Consider the following 17165-nt stretch of genomic DNA (forward strand, 5'->3'; position numbering starts at 1 on the left):
CTGCATCAACCCTGGTTTAATAATACTTTAGGTATTCTCTATTCTTTAGCCAATAATTAGTTTGTATATTGACTCCAATTTACTCTGTGAAGAAGCTAAGCGAGGCAGCTATTGGCGCAATGTTACACTTAAACCACTGTTGCCATAATCCTGTTGAGGTTGGCAACCTTTAGGCAACCTTGCTTGTGTTTTGCCAAAGGAAGACAGCATTACGTCCAAAAACAGGAAGTATTTGAACTCATGGCTACAGGTAATGCTCAACCTGATTCCATTTCCGCTATTCTAGCTGTAGAGTCCTACTGAACACATCCAGCTGAATGCTGCCTTTCCTGCCCTGAATATAAATTTGTTCTTGCCCAGTGCTACTATTGTTTTTTTGTTTTTTTATCACCCCTTGTACTTTTGTCCTGTTTAAACAAATGTGTAGTAGACTTAAATGAAGGGAAGGATTGACAAGTAGTTGCAACAGTTGTAACAAGAGGAAACAGGATAAATGTGGTCAAAATGTTACATGAAGCAACTTTTAAGGATGTAGAAACTAGCATTGTGATATTGTGTTGGGCCTGATTTTTGTTTTCTTGGAATGCAGATGTTTCAACCCGCTTACCTCCACACACAAATTCCATTTCAGTAACCAGCCTATCTGTCACCGCCTCAACTCCACGCAACATGACAGCAACTACTGTCATGTCTTCAGACACCTCAGAAACTGCCCTCAAACCTGCACTCACCACGCCAACCCTCACCTCAAACTCCCCAACTCAGGCACACAATTCAACTACCACGCCTGGTAATGTATTCAGCCTCAGTTTACAGTCTTTTTGGATACATTAGCGTTGCATTTGGCATGCTATTCTCCTGAAATAGTAGTTAGGCATTATATCAGGTAAGACTATTGGCAGTAAAGTATTTTGACTTGAAGGTGACCTCCAGCATGCTCTCCATCCTACAGCCACTGCTCATCCATCAACCACCTCACCCTCACCCACTGCAAACACCCCTCAAAACCAGACCTCACCTACAAGCACCATGTACACCCCCACAGTGGCTACCAGTACTGCCATCACAGGTTGGACTTTTCCTATTTACAAGCCCTCATTTGTTCTTATATAGGACTGTTCATATGAGTGTAGACAACAATTCCTAATACTAGCACTGCTAAGGAATGGGTTACGACAGACACTTCATTTGCAAGCTGCTTTGGAAGAGAATTTAAAAGTTCTATGATCATATATTAATATTTTGTTGTTTCTTTTTCTAATCTCATTCGAATGCGTTCTCCAGCCACCACACAAGCCCCTCCAGCTCCACAGTGTGAGTATCAGCATGATTTTTTCAAGATGTAATCATCTTTACACTCATCTTTACAAACACTGTTCGACATCTACATGAACAAACTGTCATCAGGTGGTTTATATTAACTAAGAGATTTTATGATTCTGTTGATTCTGTCTGCAGGTTCTTACACTGTCACGCCCATCAAGTTTGGCTTCCAGATCAACATTACTACAAACTCTATCGCTGGTAACTACACCATACACGTTAATGAGGCGGGCCAACCAAAGACTCAGATGACATTCGACGGTCAGCACTCCAACGAAACCTCATCACATGAAATCGAACAGCTGAAGCCCTGTACTAAATATGAGCATCAACTGGCAATTATTGATAGTGATGGTACAGTAACACACTGTAAGGCCACTGGAAATGAAACTATGACAACTGAGATGAGTGAGTAAAAAGAATTCATACCATTGAATTGCATCTTAATTTTTTTTTTTTATTTAAGAAGTGAGACAGAGAGACATTTGTGCATCACTTGTGTATTTCAGGAAAAGATGACATTGAAAATGGCAACTGTACCCCTGGATATGTTTGTTACCGGAGCCATTGGAACATCAGCTCTTCATTGTCGACATCAAATAATATTCCAGCTGAGCCATGCAAAAGTGACAAGAAAACATTCTGTATCAAACCTCGTTACGATGACATTTGCACAGATTTGACTACAACCTTCACTTCAGGAAACTGTTTGAACTCTTCCTTTAGTCTCACCAAAAATATCACTGTTGGTATGTACAGTAGAGTCCTCCTGTATTTTGAATTGCATGTGGTGTAGACCTTACTTCATCATGCTTAATTTATGTACTGTTTTCTTTTTTCCACAGATTTCTTAAATCCAAGTGAAATAAAGAAGACTGTTCCCACTGGACTTCCTGCAAAAATAAATACAACACTTCCTCCAAACTGTAATGATCTCACCATTGACTACACCTGTCAGGGTGAGTGAAAAGACTAGAAGTAAAGAAACTTTGTCTGTCACCAACATTATGAATGGATTTAAGTGCAAACAGGTAGAAATTTGGACCGGCAATTTGCACTATTAGATTAGCTCACACAGAAATGACAATGAAAAATCAGTTTTACTAAAAAACTAAACCGATCTGAACTTTTGGTGTAAGAGGAAGTCGAGGTATTGCTTTGTGCACTCTGTCAATCAGCCCTGAAGAGAAGATTTAGTTATTTATCTGCTCTGAATGTGTCCACATTTGAATCTAATCTAACTCTAAAAAATACAAAACAAATACCAGTAGTTGAAGAAATGCTGTCATCCTTGTGTCTCCTCAGAACCTGGACAACTCAAACCCATGATGTTGTCTGAGCTGGAGCCCTTCACAAACTACACCTGTACTGGTCAGATCAAGCACAACAATGTCCTCATAGAAAACACAACTACGAGCCCCTTCAAGATTGACTGTGGTATGTTGATATTCACTTTACCTCACTGCAATGATGAGAACAATAAGCTTGTATCCTAAAATAACTTTGGATAAAAGGACAACACCAGATACTCAGAGTTACAGATGTCTAATGTCTTCTAACAGATCTTTCAATAAAAGACACAAAACTATTGGAAACCAATACCTCCGCTGAGTTGAGTTGGACCACGACCAGCCGGAACTGTCAAGCTGTCCTTCCTCGTCTTCCTAATCTTCGTCTTTCTTATAACTGCAGTTGTTGGCCTACTTCCAAACAGAGACCCACTAGTAAGTAAAATTATTATGGAAGTCTTAGGAGATCCTTTTACTGGTCAGTTTATCTAAATAGTGAAATATAATGTGGACATTTGAATCATCCATGGACCTACCGTGCTCCATGCTAACACTTTGGCATGCTGAGTGATTTAAATAATAAGGTGTAAATAACCAGAGATGATACAACAAGTCCCAGTTTGGCGGAGAAGATTCACACAGTTAACATGAAACATGATCCAGAAATAACACTGAAATGCCAGAGTTTGATATCCTTGTTTCCTTAGGAAGTAATTAAAAATACATATTAACTGACATTTTCATGTGTTAAACTTCCCAGTCTGCTTGCCTAATGGCACATAATGTTTTGGCTTACAGAGCCAGAACTGGTGATCTACCAATGACATATGATTGATTGATTGATTGATTGATTGATATCCGTTTTCTTGTCACTTAGTAGGTCACTTGACCAACAAAACAATCTGCTGTTGTATATTCCCTCAATTGTGTCTTTGTTGCCTTGTTATTTAATCAAACAAACAGCAAATTAAACTATGTTGCAGTTAACAAATATTCATCAGGAGGAACATGTGTTATTACTGGACTGCAACCTTACACACAGTATACCTGCAAAGTCCAACCCATCTACAACCAGGAAAGAGTTGGCACATCAGTTAAAATTACATTCAAGACTAAGAGTGGAGGTAAGTGTCACAAAAAATGACCTTTTGGAGAAGTCAACATCTATATAATACAAAAAAAGTTTATTTAAATATTTATTAAGGTTATTTATTTCGCATGTTGCTGAATATCCTGTTAAGACCACACAGCAACTCTATCATGTGACCGACTATCCCTCGGAAAGGACACAAGAGCAAGAAATATGATTACGAAATGACACAAGTTTACTGAAATCAATTATTTAGAAATTGTTTAAGCTAATTATAGTAATTATTATTCTAAATGCAACTTATTCTATTCATTATAATTCTGTCAATGATGTAATTTATCTGATTCTTTATCCTGTCTGTCATTTTTAACAAATGGTGTTAAATGCTGATAATCAGACAGCATATCATTCCCTGATACTAATACCAATATACATTATGTAGGCCTACAGTATAAGAACATCCCACTTCAAGTCATTATAATGCTCCAGTCATTAGTGAAGTAGGGGCCATGTACACAATATGTACCAGGAATACACAATAATGATAGACTTCAAATTCCAATAACAGTGTTATTCTCTGTGATTGTAGAAATCTGCCAGCTTCAGTAACTTCTGACCTGCTTGTTTATCACAGGTGCTGCAGTGAATTGTACTTTGAATTCCATTTTTTTAAATGTACTTTTTTTATTCCATTTACTTATTTGTCTGCTCATCATACACCATCTCATAATTCAATTCTTTCCTGCTTTAACAGTGTCCAATTTACAGTTTCCCTTTTGTGATACCAATATTTTACGAATGACTATTAAACATGTGCCACCTAACATTAAATGAACTCCAACCCCAACACATAACAGCTGTTTAAAAAAGTACAATGTAAAAGCCTTCATCAGTCATCATTTAAGAGACTTACATAATACAGAATAATAACTCATTTTCTGATCTTTTTATACTACTTACTTTGAGTTTAATCATTTTCAAAGTTAATTTAATTATCTTTCTTTGTGCATTTTGTATTTGTATCACTACTGAAAACCTACTGCAAATGCTAATCAGTGTTAAAAGTGCTGTTTTAGGAAACTAAAGTATCACTTGTGAGTGCTAACTGTGAGTAAGCATAGAGTGTTGTATCTAAAGGAAAATATGTTGTTTTTCTTCACTCTCTTACAGTACCAGAAGAAATTACTAAACTGGTAGCGAATATTTCAGAGCATAATGTGATCAGAGTAACCTGTGGTCCTCCAAAAAGTTTTAATGGACCTGAGAACAAATACATTGCACGTCTTCATGATGGCAGCAACACTCTGAAGAAGACTGAAGACAAATGCAAGTTTGAATTCGTAGATCTTAGCTACTCTACGGCCTACACATTGAAGGTTTGTATAATCCTGAATAATTTCAGCTTTATTCCTCATATTTTTTCAAATGCTATAATTCCTGATTAAGGGATTCTCTGTCTTTCCAGGTGACTGCTTTCAACGGAGCTCATGAGGGCAACCCCAAGGAAGCTGAAGTTAACACTCTCTGTATGTGCAGTTTTAATTAGTGCCACAAATTGTCTCACATTATTCAGTTCAATCATTTGACACATTTTGCTCTCACATACAGTACACACGTCCATTTTGATATTATTTTCCCAACATTTTACAGATAATGACAAAGCTCTCATTGGATTTCTGGTCTTCCTCATCATCCTCACGTCTGTGGCTCTGCTTTTGGTCATCTACAAGATTTACATCCTGAAGCGCAAAAAGTCCCAGTAAGGATCGTTCCGCATTTTATCTCCTGCATGAGTTTGACCGTCACATTGCTCCTGTGATTGTTTGGTTTTACTCAAATTCACCTGCAGGTTTTGTTCTCCTGTTAAGACAATATCTTTTCATTTACAGTACACAAATAGTATTATTATTGCATTTGAAATGCATTTTAGACAGAGACATCATAACTGTCACTGTTTCTTGCTGTTTCTTTTTCTATTCTATATTCCTTATCATTTCAATTCTTTGAAACCAATCTTCACTATTTTATTTGCAGTGACCTGAGTGAAAACATGATGCTTATTTCGACAGCAAGTGAGTAGACTTCCTGTTTATTTCCTGGATTTTGTGTTGAACCAGATGATTGTAGCAGTCTTTAAGTATGTAATAAATGGCACTCACGTGTAGGAGTTACTGTTTTCAGATGATTTATGATGTTTCACAATGTACAGTTGTATTGCTTTATTCCTTGGTAGATCATGTAGACACATGTTTCAAGAGAAATCATTTATAAAAACTGAGAAATATACTGTAATTTGGAGTAATGGCTAGTGATAAATTAGTATTATTACAGTATTACATTGTTTCTGTTTTTCATCTGCTGGCTGGTTTGTTGTTGTAGATGATGAGGAGAACCTGATGCCCGTCGAGCCAATTGCAGCAGAGGTTCTGCTGGAAGCCTACAAGAGGAAGCTCGCTGATGAAGGAAGACTTTTCCTGGCTGAGTTTCAAGTACATTTAACATCTGTGTTCTCTTTGGTGGCATTATGTTTGGTATTTCTATCTGTATTGGATGGTTTACAATGAAGTGGGAGGTGAGAGGTCCAAGGCTGGACTTGAACCAAGGAGGTTGGATGTGCATGCATAGAGCGAGTATGAATGGTACTCTAGAATTGCTGTCTGTTGGTCTTTGGCATTGTTTGGCAAGTTACATGATTTGTTTCTGCTTTCAGAGCATCCCCAGAATTTTCTCGAGGCACAGCGTGAAAGAGGCCAAAAAGCCCTGCAACGTCCCCAAGAACCGCTATGTGGACATCCTGCCATGTGAGTGGGTGTCTGTCCAGTAACACATGAAGCTTTTTAGATAAAAGAGATAAAAGCACTTACCAGATGTGTGATGTGTATTTTTATTAACTGTTTTTGTGGGGAAATGTTGCACATCAGTGAGCAGGACGGTTTTATTGCAATATTGGATTCACAGGATTTTTACATCAATGTGAGATTTAACCTATGTAGCCTAATTTAGCTAATAAATGAAACAGCTTCTTAATTGAATTTACAGAAAATTAACACACACTCGTTCATTAAGGGTGTCCTCTGTAATATGTTTTATTTATTCATTTATTTTTTTTCTATCTTGAAACAGATGATTTTAACCGTGTCCAGCTGACCAGCGGAAATGGAGAGGCAGGATGTGACTACATCAATGCCAGCTTCATTGATGTATGAAAAACACACAGATAATACTACTACTGCTTTTGCTACCACTGCTGCAGTCAGAATAATCAAACAACATACACATTTAGAAATATAAAAATAACAGCAAGAACTGGCATGTTAAAGGGCCACATTACGTCCAAACAGCACAGCTTTTTAGGGCTAAATAGACACAAAGTTCATGATCTCTCTCTGACAATACACACCTTATTTAGCATCATTTGTTTTCCTGCTGCAGGGGTACAAGGAATCCAAAAAGTACATTGCAGCTCAAGGTAAAGCAAAGTACTCACATTCTTTGTACACTCAGTTAGTGCACCTGCATTATGTTTCTGGTTGACACTATGTGATCCTGCCTGTGCCTACAGTATATATTCTGTGTGTTTTGTAGGGCCGAAGGATGAGACTGTGAGTGACTTCTGGAGGATGGTCTGGGAGCAGCAGTCCTCCATCATTGTCATGGTAACACGCTGTGAAGAGGGAAACAGGGTGAGAAGAGTTTCAACTTTTTGTTGACTTTGGTTATAATGTCAGTTGTTTCAGTCGTGTTTGTTTTCTAAATTACAAGTTAAACATTGTCCTCTATGTGACAGCAAAAAGAGCTAATGTTCCCACAACAGACTTGAGTCTTTCACTTAAACACACTCACATCATAGTGTGTTTAAGTGAATCAGATATAGACAAACTCAAACTGCACACACTATGTTCTAATTTTGTGGAGAATGTTTTTATCTGTAGCGGCCTGCTTTTTAACATGCATCACCCGCATATTTGCAAACTTGGGTTGTCACTCACTCTCTCTCTCTCTCTCTCTCTCTCTCTCTCTCTCTCTCTCTCTCTCTCTCTCTCTGTCTCTCTCCTCTCACATGTTGTGTCGCAGGTCAAGTGTGCGCAGTACTGGCCATCTCCAGAGCGAGAGACGGAGATCTTTGAGGAGTTTATAGTCAAGCTGAACTCAGAGGACCACTGTCCAGATTACACCATCCGCCATCTCAGCCTAACTAATGTGAGTCTCCATCAAAAGTTTAATACATAACACATTATAATGTTATTACTGCAGGTCACACACAGGTTTTAACCTGTGTGTGACCTGCAGTATAACTGTCTAGCTTTATCTCAATAATAATAATAATAACCATCTATGTGTGTGTGTGTGTGTGTGTGTGTGTGTGTCTGCAGAAGAGGGAGAAGAACTCAGAGAGGGAGGTGACCCACATCCAGTTCATGAGTTGGCCAGACCATGGCGTCCCAGGGGAGCCACATCTCCTCCTGAAACTGAGGCGGCGTGTCAATGCGTTCAAGAATTTCTTCAGCGGCCCCATCGTCGTTCACTGCAGGTAAGTTCATTCTGTACATTTGTTTGTCCTAATGCTTGACTTCACCTTTGCTTGCCATTGATATACATATATATTGACATACTTTAACACAATGTTATTATCTCATGTGTAGCGCGGGAGTCGGCAGGACAGGCACCTACATTGGCATCGATGCCATGATGGAGGGTCTGGAGGCAGAGGGCCGAGTGGACATCTACGGTTACGTAGTCAGACTCCGCAGACAGAGATGTCTAATGGTTCAAGTAGAGGTAAAATATCAGTTTACACCATATTTTAGATCATATGTGTGTCTCATTAGACTGTTAGTTATTATAATATTTAGTATATTAAGTTCATTGTTGTATGTTGACACATACAAGGAACTTGACTCCAGTAGTTCTGTGCTTACTCACAGTAAAAAGAACAAACATTCAGGAAGTAAACTGACATGAACACACAGCTGAACAAAGATAATCAAGCGAGACAAGAATACACAAGCACAGATATTATTATGTACAGCAAGAAATTAAATTAATAAAAAATAAATAGAAATTAACAAATGGTAGACAAACAAACATACACTATATATAACGGTTCATTTGTTACTGTACACTGTATATACATGATTGTGGTCTGGCTGCTACACTGATGATTGAAAATGAAAATGATTGGAGATAGAATATCATTGGCAGACAGACATGTAAGTGGAAGAACATTTAAAGGCCTTTATAGACAAAAATTATTTGACTCCAGTTCAAAATGGAATTATTAATTCATTTATTAGATCACTTTAGAAATTGAATAATTAATTGACAAACTTAATGATCTTTTCCTTTCTATTTTGAGTTTATTAGTGCATTATCTATTGTTAAAATTATACAGAAACTGCACTGAGACCCCACATGGCCGGTTCAAGTGTTGGTGAGTGTGAGGGTGTGTGGAATAAAACTGCTCTTGTCTCTGGTTGTTTTGGCACACAGTGCTCTCTAGCGCCTGCCAGAGGGCAGAAGCTAAAGTAGGTTATGCATAGTACGTGTATGAGCATGTGCAGTGCATTTATGTGTTTCGCATATTTTCATTTATTTGTACATTAAGTGCACAACATATTTAGTAGGCTAGCTCTTTTCATGAAGAACAAAAGCAGCATTTTTGTTAATTAAATCTAAATCAATCACAAAGGAGGAGGCAGAGATAACAAGTGGAGGATGAGTTAGATGAGGAGGGATTTGTAACCTTGGAGAAATCTGAGACATGGATTATGTAGCTCAATAGCAGTTTGTCTTATGCATATTTGTTCTATCCCCAAACTGTATATCCTGTGTTTATTAAGATAAGTCCATTTGTCCTCTCACAGGCCCAGTACATCCTGATTCACCAAGCGCTGCTGGAGCACAATCAGTTTGGAGAGACTGAGATCACCCTGTCTGAGCTCCACAGCACACTGAGCACGCTCAAACAGAGGAACTCAGCCAATGAGCCTTCCTTAATGGAGGAGGAGTTTGAGGTACGGCACTTTATTATTTATCAGTTATTTATTTATCAGGAAATCAGTGCTTTGTGGGGGAATTGAAGCTGCCACTTTTTTAATACATTTGATTATGTTTGATGTTTGTGACCAATGTAAGTCACTGATTTTTATAAAACCGAACTGATGATTCACACCTATAACTGTGGTTAAGCGTGTGGTAACGTAATAGTGTATGAGGAAGACTATAATGACGACAATAATGTAAATTACCTAAAAACATCTCACCTTAACAGCACTAAACATCTTTCATCATCATTAGAATATTTTTCCTTTGTTCCCCACCTCTTAATACAAAATATGGAAGAAAGTAATATATCACTATAAATGACTTACTACTTATTATTACTAATTACAGAGACTCCCCTCCTATAAAAACTGGAGGACATTCAACACAGGGATCACAGAGGAAAACAAGAAGAAGAATCGCTCTTCCTCTGTCATCCCATGTGAGTATCAGCTCAACACAGGGACATTTTACACCATAGAATAACAACTATAGTGCATCAGTGTATGTGCAGTATGCTTATAGTGTACAAGCATTCATATACCAGAGAAAATATGTTTCACTTGTGTCATATATCAAACCTGCCACCCTCAGACGACTACAACCGAGTGTTGCTGAAGCTAGATGAAGGACGCAGTCGTGATAGTGACCCCGATGAGGAAGATGAGGAAGAGTCATCCGATGAGGAGGATGAGGAGTCCACTAAGTACATCAATGCCTCCCACGTAGATGTACGTCATTTTACTGACACTTCCAGCTTATTTACTAACCTGTTTCTGCTTAACTCTGACACAAACCTGGATGCCAGGACAAAAATAAGAGTGTTTTGTTTAACTGAAGCATGGCAGTCTGTGTTCCTGTTACCATCTTTCCTGTTGTAGCAGCTGGTATCTCATTAACTGTGAATGGATTCCCATCTCTCATGCAGCCAGTTGAATTTTTAAAACAAGAGTAATTAAATTCATCACATCCGATTTGTTTGGACTGCGTACAACAATAGATGGATGTGTTTTCTTGCCCACACAGGGTTACTGGGGCCCACGCGCCTTCATCGCAGCACAGACTCCGCTGCCAGACACCATGGCTGACTTCTGGTCGATGGTTTACCAGAAGAGAGCATCTACTATTGTCATGCTCTCCGACTGCAGTGAGGGAGATAAGGTACATAAAGTATCATGCATGCTGTCCTTACAGCCAAGCGCCACGTACTGATGTATAATGTAGTATGTTCCTTACATATAGAATACACTATACATGTTCTTGGTACATGTATGGTAAATACACTTGTATTCTTGTGTGTCGTCGTGTTCACAGGAGTCTGACTGTGTCTACTGGGATAAAGACCAGAAAACATTTGGGGACTTTGAGGTGGAAGTGACAAGCACAGACACCTCCCCAACTTTCATCCTCCGCAACATGCTAATCCGTCATGTCAAGGTAACAAAACAGCAACCTGCTCTGTAGTTGTAACAAAGTCTATTTCCATATTAATCATTCTGGTCATTGCGACAAGCCGTTTTAACACCACCGTCTGTCAACAGAGGAAAGAGAGTCGGCCGGTGAAACACTTCCAGTTCCTGAAGTGGACGAACAGAGAGCTGCCGGAGAAACCTCAAGATCTCACGGACATGATCAAGGACATCAAGCTCAGCAGTGGCAGCAGCAAATCACAGAGGAGCATGCCCATCGTGGTCCACTGCAAGTAAGACAACCTCACAGAAAACGTCCTCTGGATTCTTAAAGGGGCAGTATGTATGTGACCACAACATATCCAGTTATTTTTCCATACACATGACTCACAGTGTCGAAGCTTTCAAAGCTAATTTTCAGGCCTGTAATCTCTTTCGGAAGAAAAAAACCTCTCCACCTACTTGAGTTTCGGACCCAAATCAGCTTAAAGAGCTTGATGAAGGTCACACATCATTGGACACCACTTTAAGCTATACAGTGGCATACCTTTTTAAGTATTTATAGAGATATACCGTGAGAGTTAAATTTTAGCCCCTAAACTTTGTCAGAACATATTGGGGGACACCAGGCGTGTTACATTGGAACAAATCGTCATTTACATTATGAATTAATAGTAGATATCTTACTAAAAATCTGTTTAATCGCTCGCTGGTTTGTAGTGTCACCTCATTATAAGGAAGACATGTATATGATTCTCCTCTGCGTGGAGTTTGCATGTTCTTTTCTCCAGTTGAAATGAACTAAAAACACTAAATCATCCATTGGTATGAACATGATTGTATAATTGGGCCCATATTTCTCAAAGAGAGCAGAGCGCAATTTAGGAGTAAAACATGTCTTGGCTTGGAGTGTGAGCAATAAGATACATTTATCAAGCTACTAACTGCGAAGTATAGGAGGAACATTTATGAGCAGCTCTCCAGTGATCACATGATTAATCACATGTATGAACACAGCGGGAATAGCCAGTCAACGTATCAGTCAGCGATACGTTTTTAGTGCTTAACATATCCAGTGGCAATTAACAGCAATCTAATATATTCGCAATATATAAATATGTATATAGGGATGAAATCATTAAACTGGCTCAAATGGAAACCAAAAGAAAACCAAACTGGAGCAGAAAAGAAATGGTGAAAATGTGTAATCTTGTGTGCGTGTGTGTGCTCCCCTTCCTCAGCGATGGCTCGTCCCGTTCAGGGATTTTCTGTGCTCTGTGGAACGTGCTGAACAGCGCTGAGACTGAGAAGCTGGTGGATGTTTTCCAGGTGGTCAAAACCCTACGCAAGGAGAGACAAGGCATGATCTTCAGCCAGGTAAGACAGAGGAACCCAACATCTGTCAGCACAAAGTTTCACAGCTTCAACTTCCAACAGTGCTGAGAGTGAAAAGTACTATGGCACTTGAGTTTTTTTATGTACCTCCTAGTGTCTGTAGCATCTGTGTCGAAGAGATAAAGGTTGACATATTATTTTTGATGTATTGTTAATGTATTTCATGTATTGTGTCTGTATTTCACCAGTGCAGCACTTCAGCCTTGCTCTAGCTCACTTTGAGTGCTATAAAAAAAATCATTTCTTTGCTTATAATGTTGTTTTGACGACTTAAAGGGTGAGGCTGATGATATTCTGTATTTCTGTTATTGTCAACAAATCCCATGAAAGAACCAAAACCAACAATACGCTCGTTCATCGTCAGTACTTTCTGACTTCCCTACCTTGTCAGTGGCTCTCAGACCCAAGGCTGCTGAAGATGTAAATCTTCAAAAACAAGTCACTTATGTATATTTTCATTTTTAAAAGCAGTTAAATAATGTCCTTAATCAGCTGGGCACTGTAGTTTTTAGCACACGTTGCTCAAACAGGAGTAAATAGCACATTTTTGATGTGACTATTTTCAGCCACGGATTTGGGCTTTAGTGAGTATTTACAGCTGCAAGACGGTGTATGTGGTTGGTTAGTTGTTGGTTCATGGGTGAAAAGGGTGCTCTTAATTGTGTTGTGTTGTATTGTTTAGAAAAGTGTGTGATAGTGTGAGCTTAAAGTCTACATAAAAAGGTTTACTCTCATTAGAACCTACAGCATCACACCATATCTTCATGGTTCCACTTAAATCTGTCTGTGTCTCTAACAGGAGCAGTACCAGTTCTTGTACAACGCACTGGAGGGGGTCTTCCCTGTCCAGAACGGGGAAGTGAAAGCAGTACAGGCCTCTGCAGCCGACTCTGTCCAGGTTGTCAATGAAACCAAAGCAGCAGAGCAGCCAGCTGAGGAAAAGGCTGAGCAGCCAGCCAGCACTACCACTAACAACCAGCAGGGGGCGGCAGAGAGTGCTCCTCTTGTGGCTGATGGAGGGAGGGAAGTTTCCAACGCCCCTACAGAGACAACACCACTGGAGGACGCCAGCAACGGCCCCACTGTCACTGTGGAGGTCTGAGAGGGGTGGCAGCGGGGTCACGACTGTGCCCTTCACTTTTGGAAATAAGCGCTTCAGCTGAATGCTTTCTTTAATATACTTTATGAATGTATGAACATTGTAAAGCTTTCCCACAGTGTGGTTTTTGGTTGAGATTTGTTAAAGAATTTGATCAAATGTCGATTTACAAAAATATGATAAGTTATGAATATTCTGGTAGGAAAAGGGTAAGGATGCAAATATTAATTTCAGTGAGCAAAGTTTACTAGAAATGCTGTCATCAAACTAGAAGCCTTAGATTTACTGTATAGTTAGAGACATCTAAGAACAACATTTTAAATATACAGTAAATACGTTGTTGTTTTATACCCCTTTATATTTGAGTTAGTTTATGTATTGTTATTCTTGCTAAATAAACGGATGCTTTATATATATCTGGTATAGCAAAATTCAAAATTTGTTATGTGACAGTGTAACATTTCATTAAAATAGTCTTACAAAGAGAGTCATATTTATGCAGAGTACTTTCTTATTAATATTGTCATTTTAAAGTGTTGTTTTTCAGCATCGATCAACTTTATTGGGCTGAATGTACAAAGTCCATAACATCTTTTAAAGCCCCCCCCCCCAAATTTTTTTCTTCTTACTCTGAGCGATTCATTTGTATGAGAACATTTTCTGCCAAAGTTAGAACAGTTTTGATTATTTCACAGGAGATTTCAGTGCACTTTTCATTGGTTTGAAGTGGGCGGGGCTCTGTTGGAATACACACATATTTCTGTTCACCAATCATAATTAAGCAATATTTAAATCAGAATCTGATGACAGCTGTGGGGCTTTTAGCCAAGCATTCCTCTCAACAAACACTGGTGCTCATCAAAAGATGTGACAGGTGGGGAAACAGTGCCCTAAAGTTCAAAAGGGAGGACTTTTGACCAAACGTTGCCAGTTTGATTGCACCAGTGGAGTGCTCTTGAGTAAGGCTCCCAGGTGTGTTTGTGTGTAACCGGGTGAATGTCAAGGAAGCTGTTTCTGAAAAAGAGGCTTCATGCCCACCAAACCCGTCCTAGCTAAAATAAAGGTTAAAACAAAAAGGCACAAAAGTCTCTGAAAAGGTACTTAAGTAAAGTTAAAAAACGAAATAATATAAGATAAAAGACAGAGGACTGACACAACTGTTGAAAAGTCACAGTCATTTACTTAAAATTAACAGTTTTAAATCAACAGTTTGTATAATTATTGTCAAAGGCAGTTACAGTTACAAAATTTAAGACACGCATATAAGCAAACCATCCATGTAATTTCTATGCCGCATGGAAATGATGAGCTTTTGTGAGCTCAAGTCTCAACACAAATCTGTCACATTTCTCTGATCAGAGATGCATCTGTAAGTGAATCAGTGAATTCTCTGCTACAGTTTCGGTTAAATCTCTAAATATCCATCACAAATAAAAGTACAATGTATAAAAACAATAATCTACATATAAAAACCATCAAATACTATTGAATCAGAGATAAAATCTGTGCTTCATTTACACGTTATACAAATCAAATTTCTGACCTTTCTATGTTAGAGGCTTAGAGAAGGTTTGTGAACGTTACAACGTGTCGACTAGTGTGAAGACATACACACATCATTGTAGACGTCAAAAAAGTGTCATAGAGGATTTAATAGCGTCTTAATGGCGGCTGTCTGTCCTGTGGAGTTACAGTACAGATGTTCACAATAAACACCTGTACTTAATAAACATTAAGAGTTAAATAGATGGAGCGTTAAGATACACTGATGCAGTCAATGTACTGCATGAGGACTTTAACTGTTGGCCTCTTATGTGTATACAGACTCAACAATACTTAGATACTTAGAGATGACTCAAAACACAGTTTTAGTACTAATATAATACTAATATATTAGCTTAACTTCTCCAGGAAAAAAACATTGCAGAATAGCATAGTTTTGGTGAGAAATAAATTCCTAAGCACAGACGGGCTGTTACCCTAAAAAATAAGAAATGGGTTTATGAAATAATTATAAAATGTTCAACAGCTGCACACGTTTTTTGTTTTTTTGCAGGAAATAGAGGAAGTATTAAAACAAATTCTTTCTAATACTGCACGGAAGTTGATAATACATTATGTCACCTGATTTTCAGTCACTTATTGGATTTCAGTTATCAAAGATGCTACAGTACCAGTACACGGCTACATTGCAAAAATGAATATTCTCAAATGGCTTAAAACATACTGTAGTGTGGTTCGGTTTGGGGTGAATTTCTGTTGACTATTAAATCTTAATCTTTCACACTTTGCTGATGTAGCTCAATACAAGCCTTCTTATTATTGATTAAACGTCTCATTATGTACATGTGATTTCTGCAAAATCTTTGGCTCATTCGGTCCACACAAGGTTATGATTAGTTGCTGAGCCTCGACTATTGCTAGATTAAGCAGGACACACTTGACTGAACACAAATGTACTTTCACTTCTTTTCTTATCAGTACTTCCTTCTTCACTAGTTCAGTTTCACAAGTCGCAACTCAATCACTCACAAAACACATTTTTTTCTGTTAAATACCAGACGCAGCTACTTAAAGTGAGTAAGGCTAGTTCTAAGCTTGTGAACCTCTAATACATTGTGCAAAAATAATATTCTGGCTCACCTCTTAGAGGTGCCGAAGAACAAAAACAAATGGCCAAAAAACTAAATGTACATCAAGAAGTGTGTGAGAAGTAAAAACTCTTACCTCTACAAGAGGTGAGGTTTGACATTTATCATTACGTGCAATGGAAAAATCTAGCTACAAAACATCCCACACACAGATAGCCGTTTCACAGCTGACTCAATGTGTTATGATTTGATACTAAACCTAAACACATCATAGGTTAACACATTAATTTACTAATTTACAGCTAGTTTCCATAAGGTTCAGGCTCTGCTGCTGCTTTACGTAGAGCAGCGTCACAGGTAGTCAACCAGTTTCATACAAACCATTTGTTTTGCTTTGCTTTTCCGTATTTTAGGAATGGCAAAAGTCAGACCAGGCAACCAAGTGTTACCCTTTCTAAAAATGTAGCTGTCAGTGTGGCAGGTGAAATTTTATCATTTTTGCCGCTTGACAGCTGTTCATTTTCACCCTCTCCCTCATGACTGTATGTTACTGTTTCGCCTCTCGCTCCGCCTACCCTGGCATCACCACCACCTTCCACTTCAAGGCACAGCTTTCTTTCCTGTTGTATACTGAGGATAGGAAGCTGTGAGCTGAAGAATGGACCTCCAGCATCCAGTAATGGAGCTCCTTTTACTTGGCCCTTCAGCTCAGCAGCTGACAGAACTGGAATCAAACTTGAATTCCCTGCATTGCGTCATACCTTCACTTGACCGACCTTTAGGTGGACCATTTCAGATAAACTGGCTCTTTTGGCTCAGCGTCAGGATCAACAGCTAAAACCAGCTCAGACTATCAGGACCCACAAAGTGCATGGCTAGCCATGATATAGTGTAACAACCACTGGAAGCTCCAGCTTTAATCTTCAG

General features: G+C 38.7%; 1 protein-coding gene across 1 annotated transcript; it reads left to right on the forward strand.

Moving 5' to 3' along the window:
* The first annotated feature begins 994 nt into the window (after positions 1-994).
* ptprc (protein tyrosine phosphatase receptor type C) lies at positions 995-14126 on the forward strand. Its single transcript, XM_070908517.1, has 28 exons — positions 995-1069; positions 1285-1314; positions 1459-1731; positions 1833-2072; positions 2169-2282; positions 2629-2760; positions 2886-3047; positions 3596-3736; positions 4873-5078; positions 5168-5228; positions 5353-5461; positions 5737-5774; positions 6082-6191; positions 6413-6503; positions 6826-6902; positions 7135-7171; positions 7288-7385; positions 7777-7902; positions 8076-8233; positions 8346-8481; positions 9567-9716; positions 10096-10186; positions 10339-10475; positions 10771-10905; positions 11059-11181; positions 11286-11446; positions 12395-12530; positions 13348-14126. Exons 1-28 carry the CDS (start codon positions 1030-1032, stop codon positions 13648-13650), a joined length of 3615 nt encoding a protein of 1204 aa, XP_070764618.1. The 5' UTR covers positions 995-1029; the 3' UTR covers positions 13651-14126.
* Positions 14127-17165: the final 3039 nt, after the last annotated feature.

Source organism: Enoplosus armatus, chromosome 7, assembly GCF_043641665.1.
Source record: "Enoplosus armatus isolate fEnoArm2 chromosome 7, fEnoArm2.hap1, whole genome shotgun sequence".
NCBI lineage: Eukaryota > Metazoa > Chordata > Actinopteri > Centrarchiformes > Enoplosidae > Enoplosus > Enoplosus armatus.

Bases quoted from the DNA above. Each gene is read 5' to 3' on its own strand.
- ptprc (XM_070908517.1), top strand. From the start codon at position 1,030: ATGTACACCCCCACAGTGGCTACCAGTACTGCCATCACAG. The intron at 1,315-1,458 runs GTGAGTATCAGC...TTCTGTCTGCAG, and splicing joins AGCCCCTCCAGCTCCACAGT to GTTCTTACACTGTCACGCCC. The intron at 10,906-11,058 runs GTACATAAAGTA...TCGTGTTCACAG, and splicing joins ACTGCAGTGAGGGAGATAAG to GAGTCTGACTGTGTCTACTG.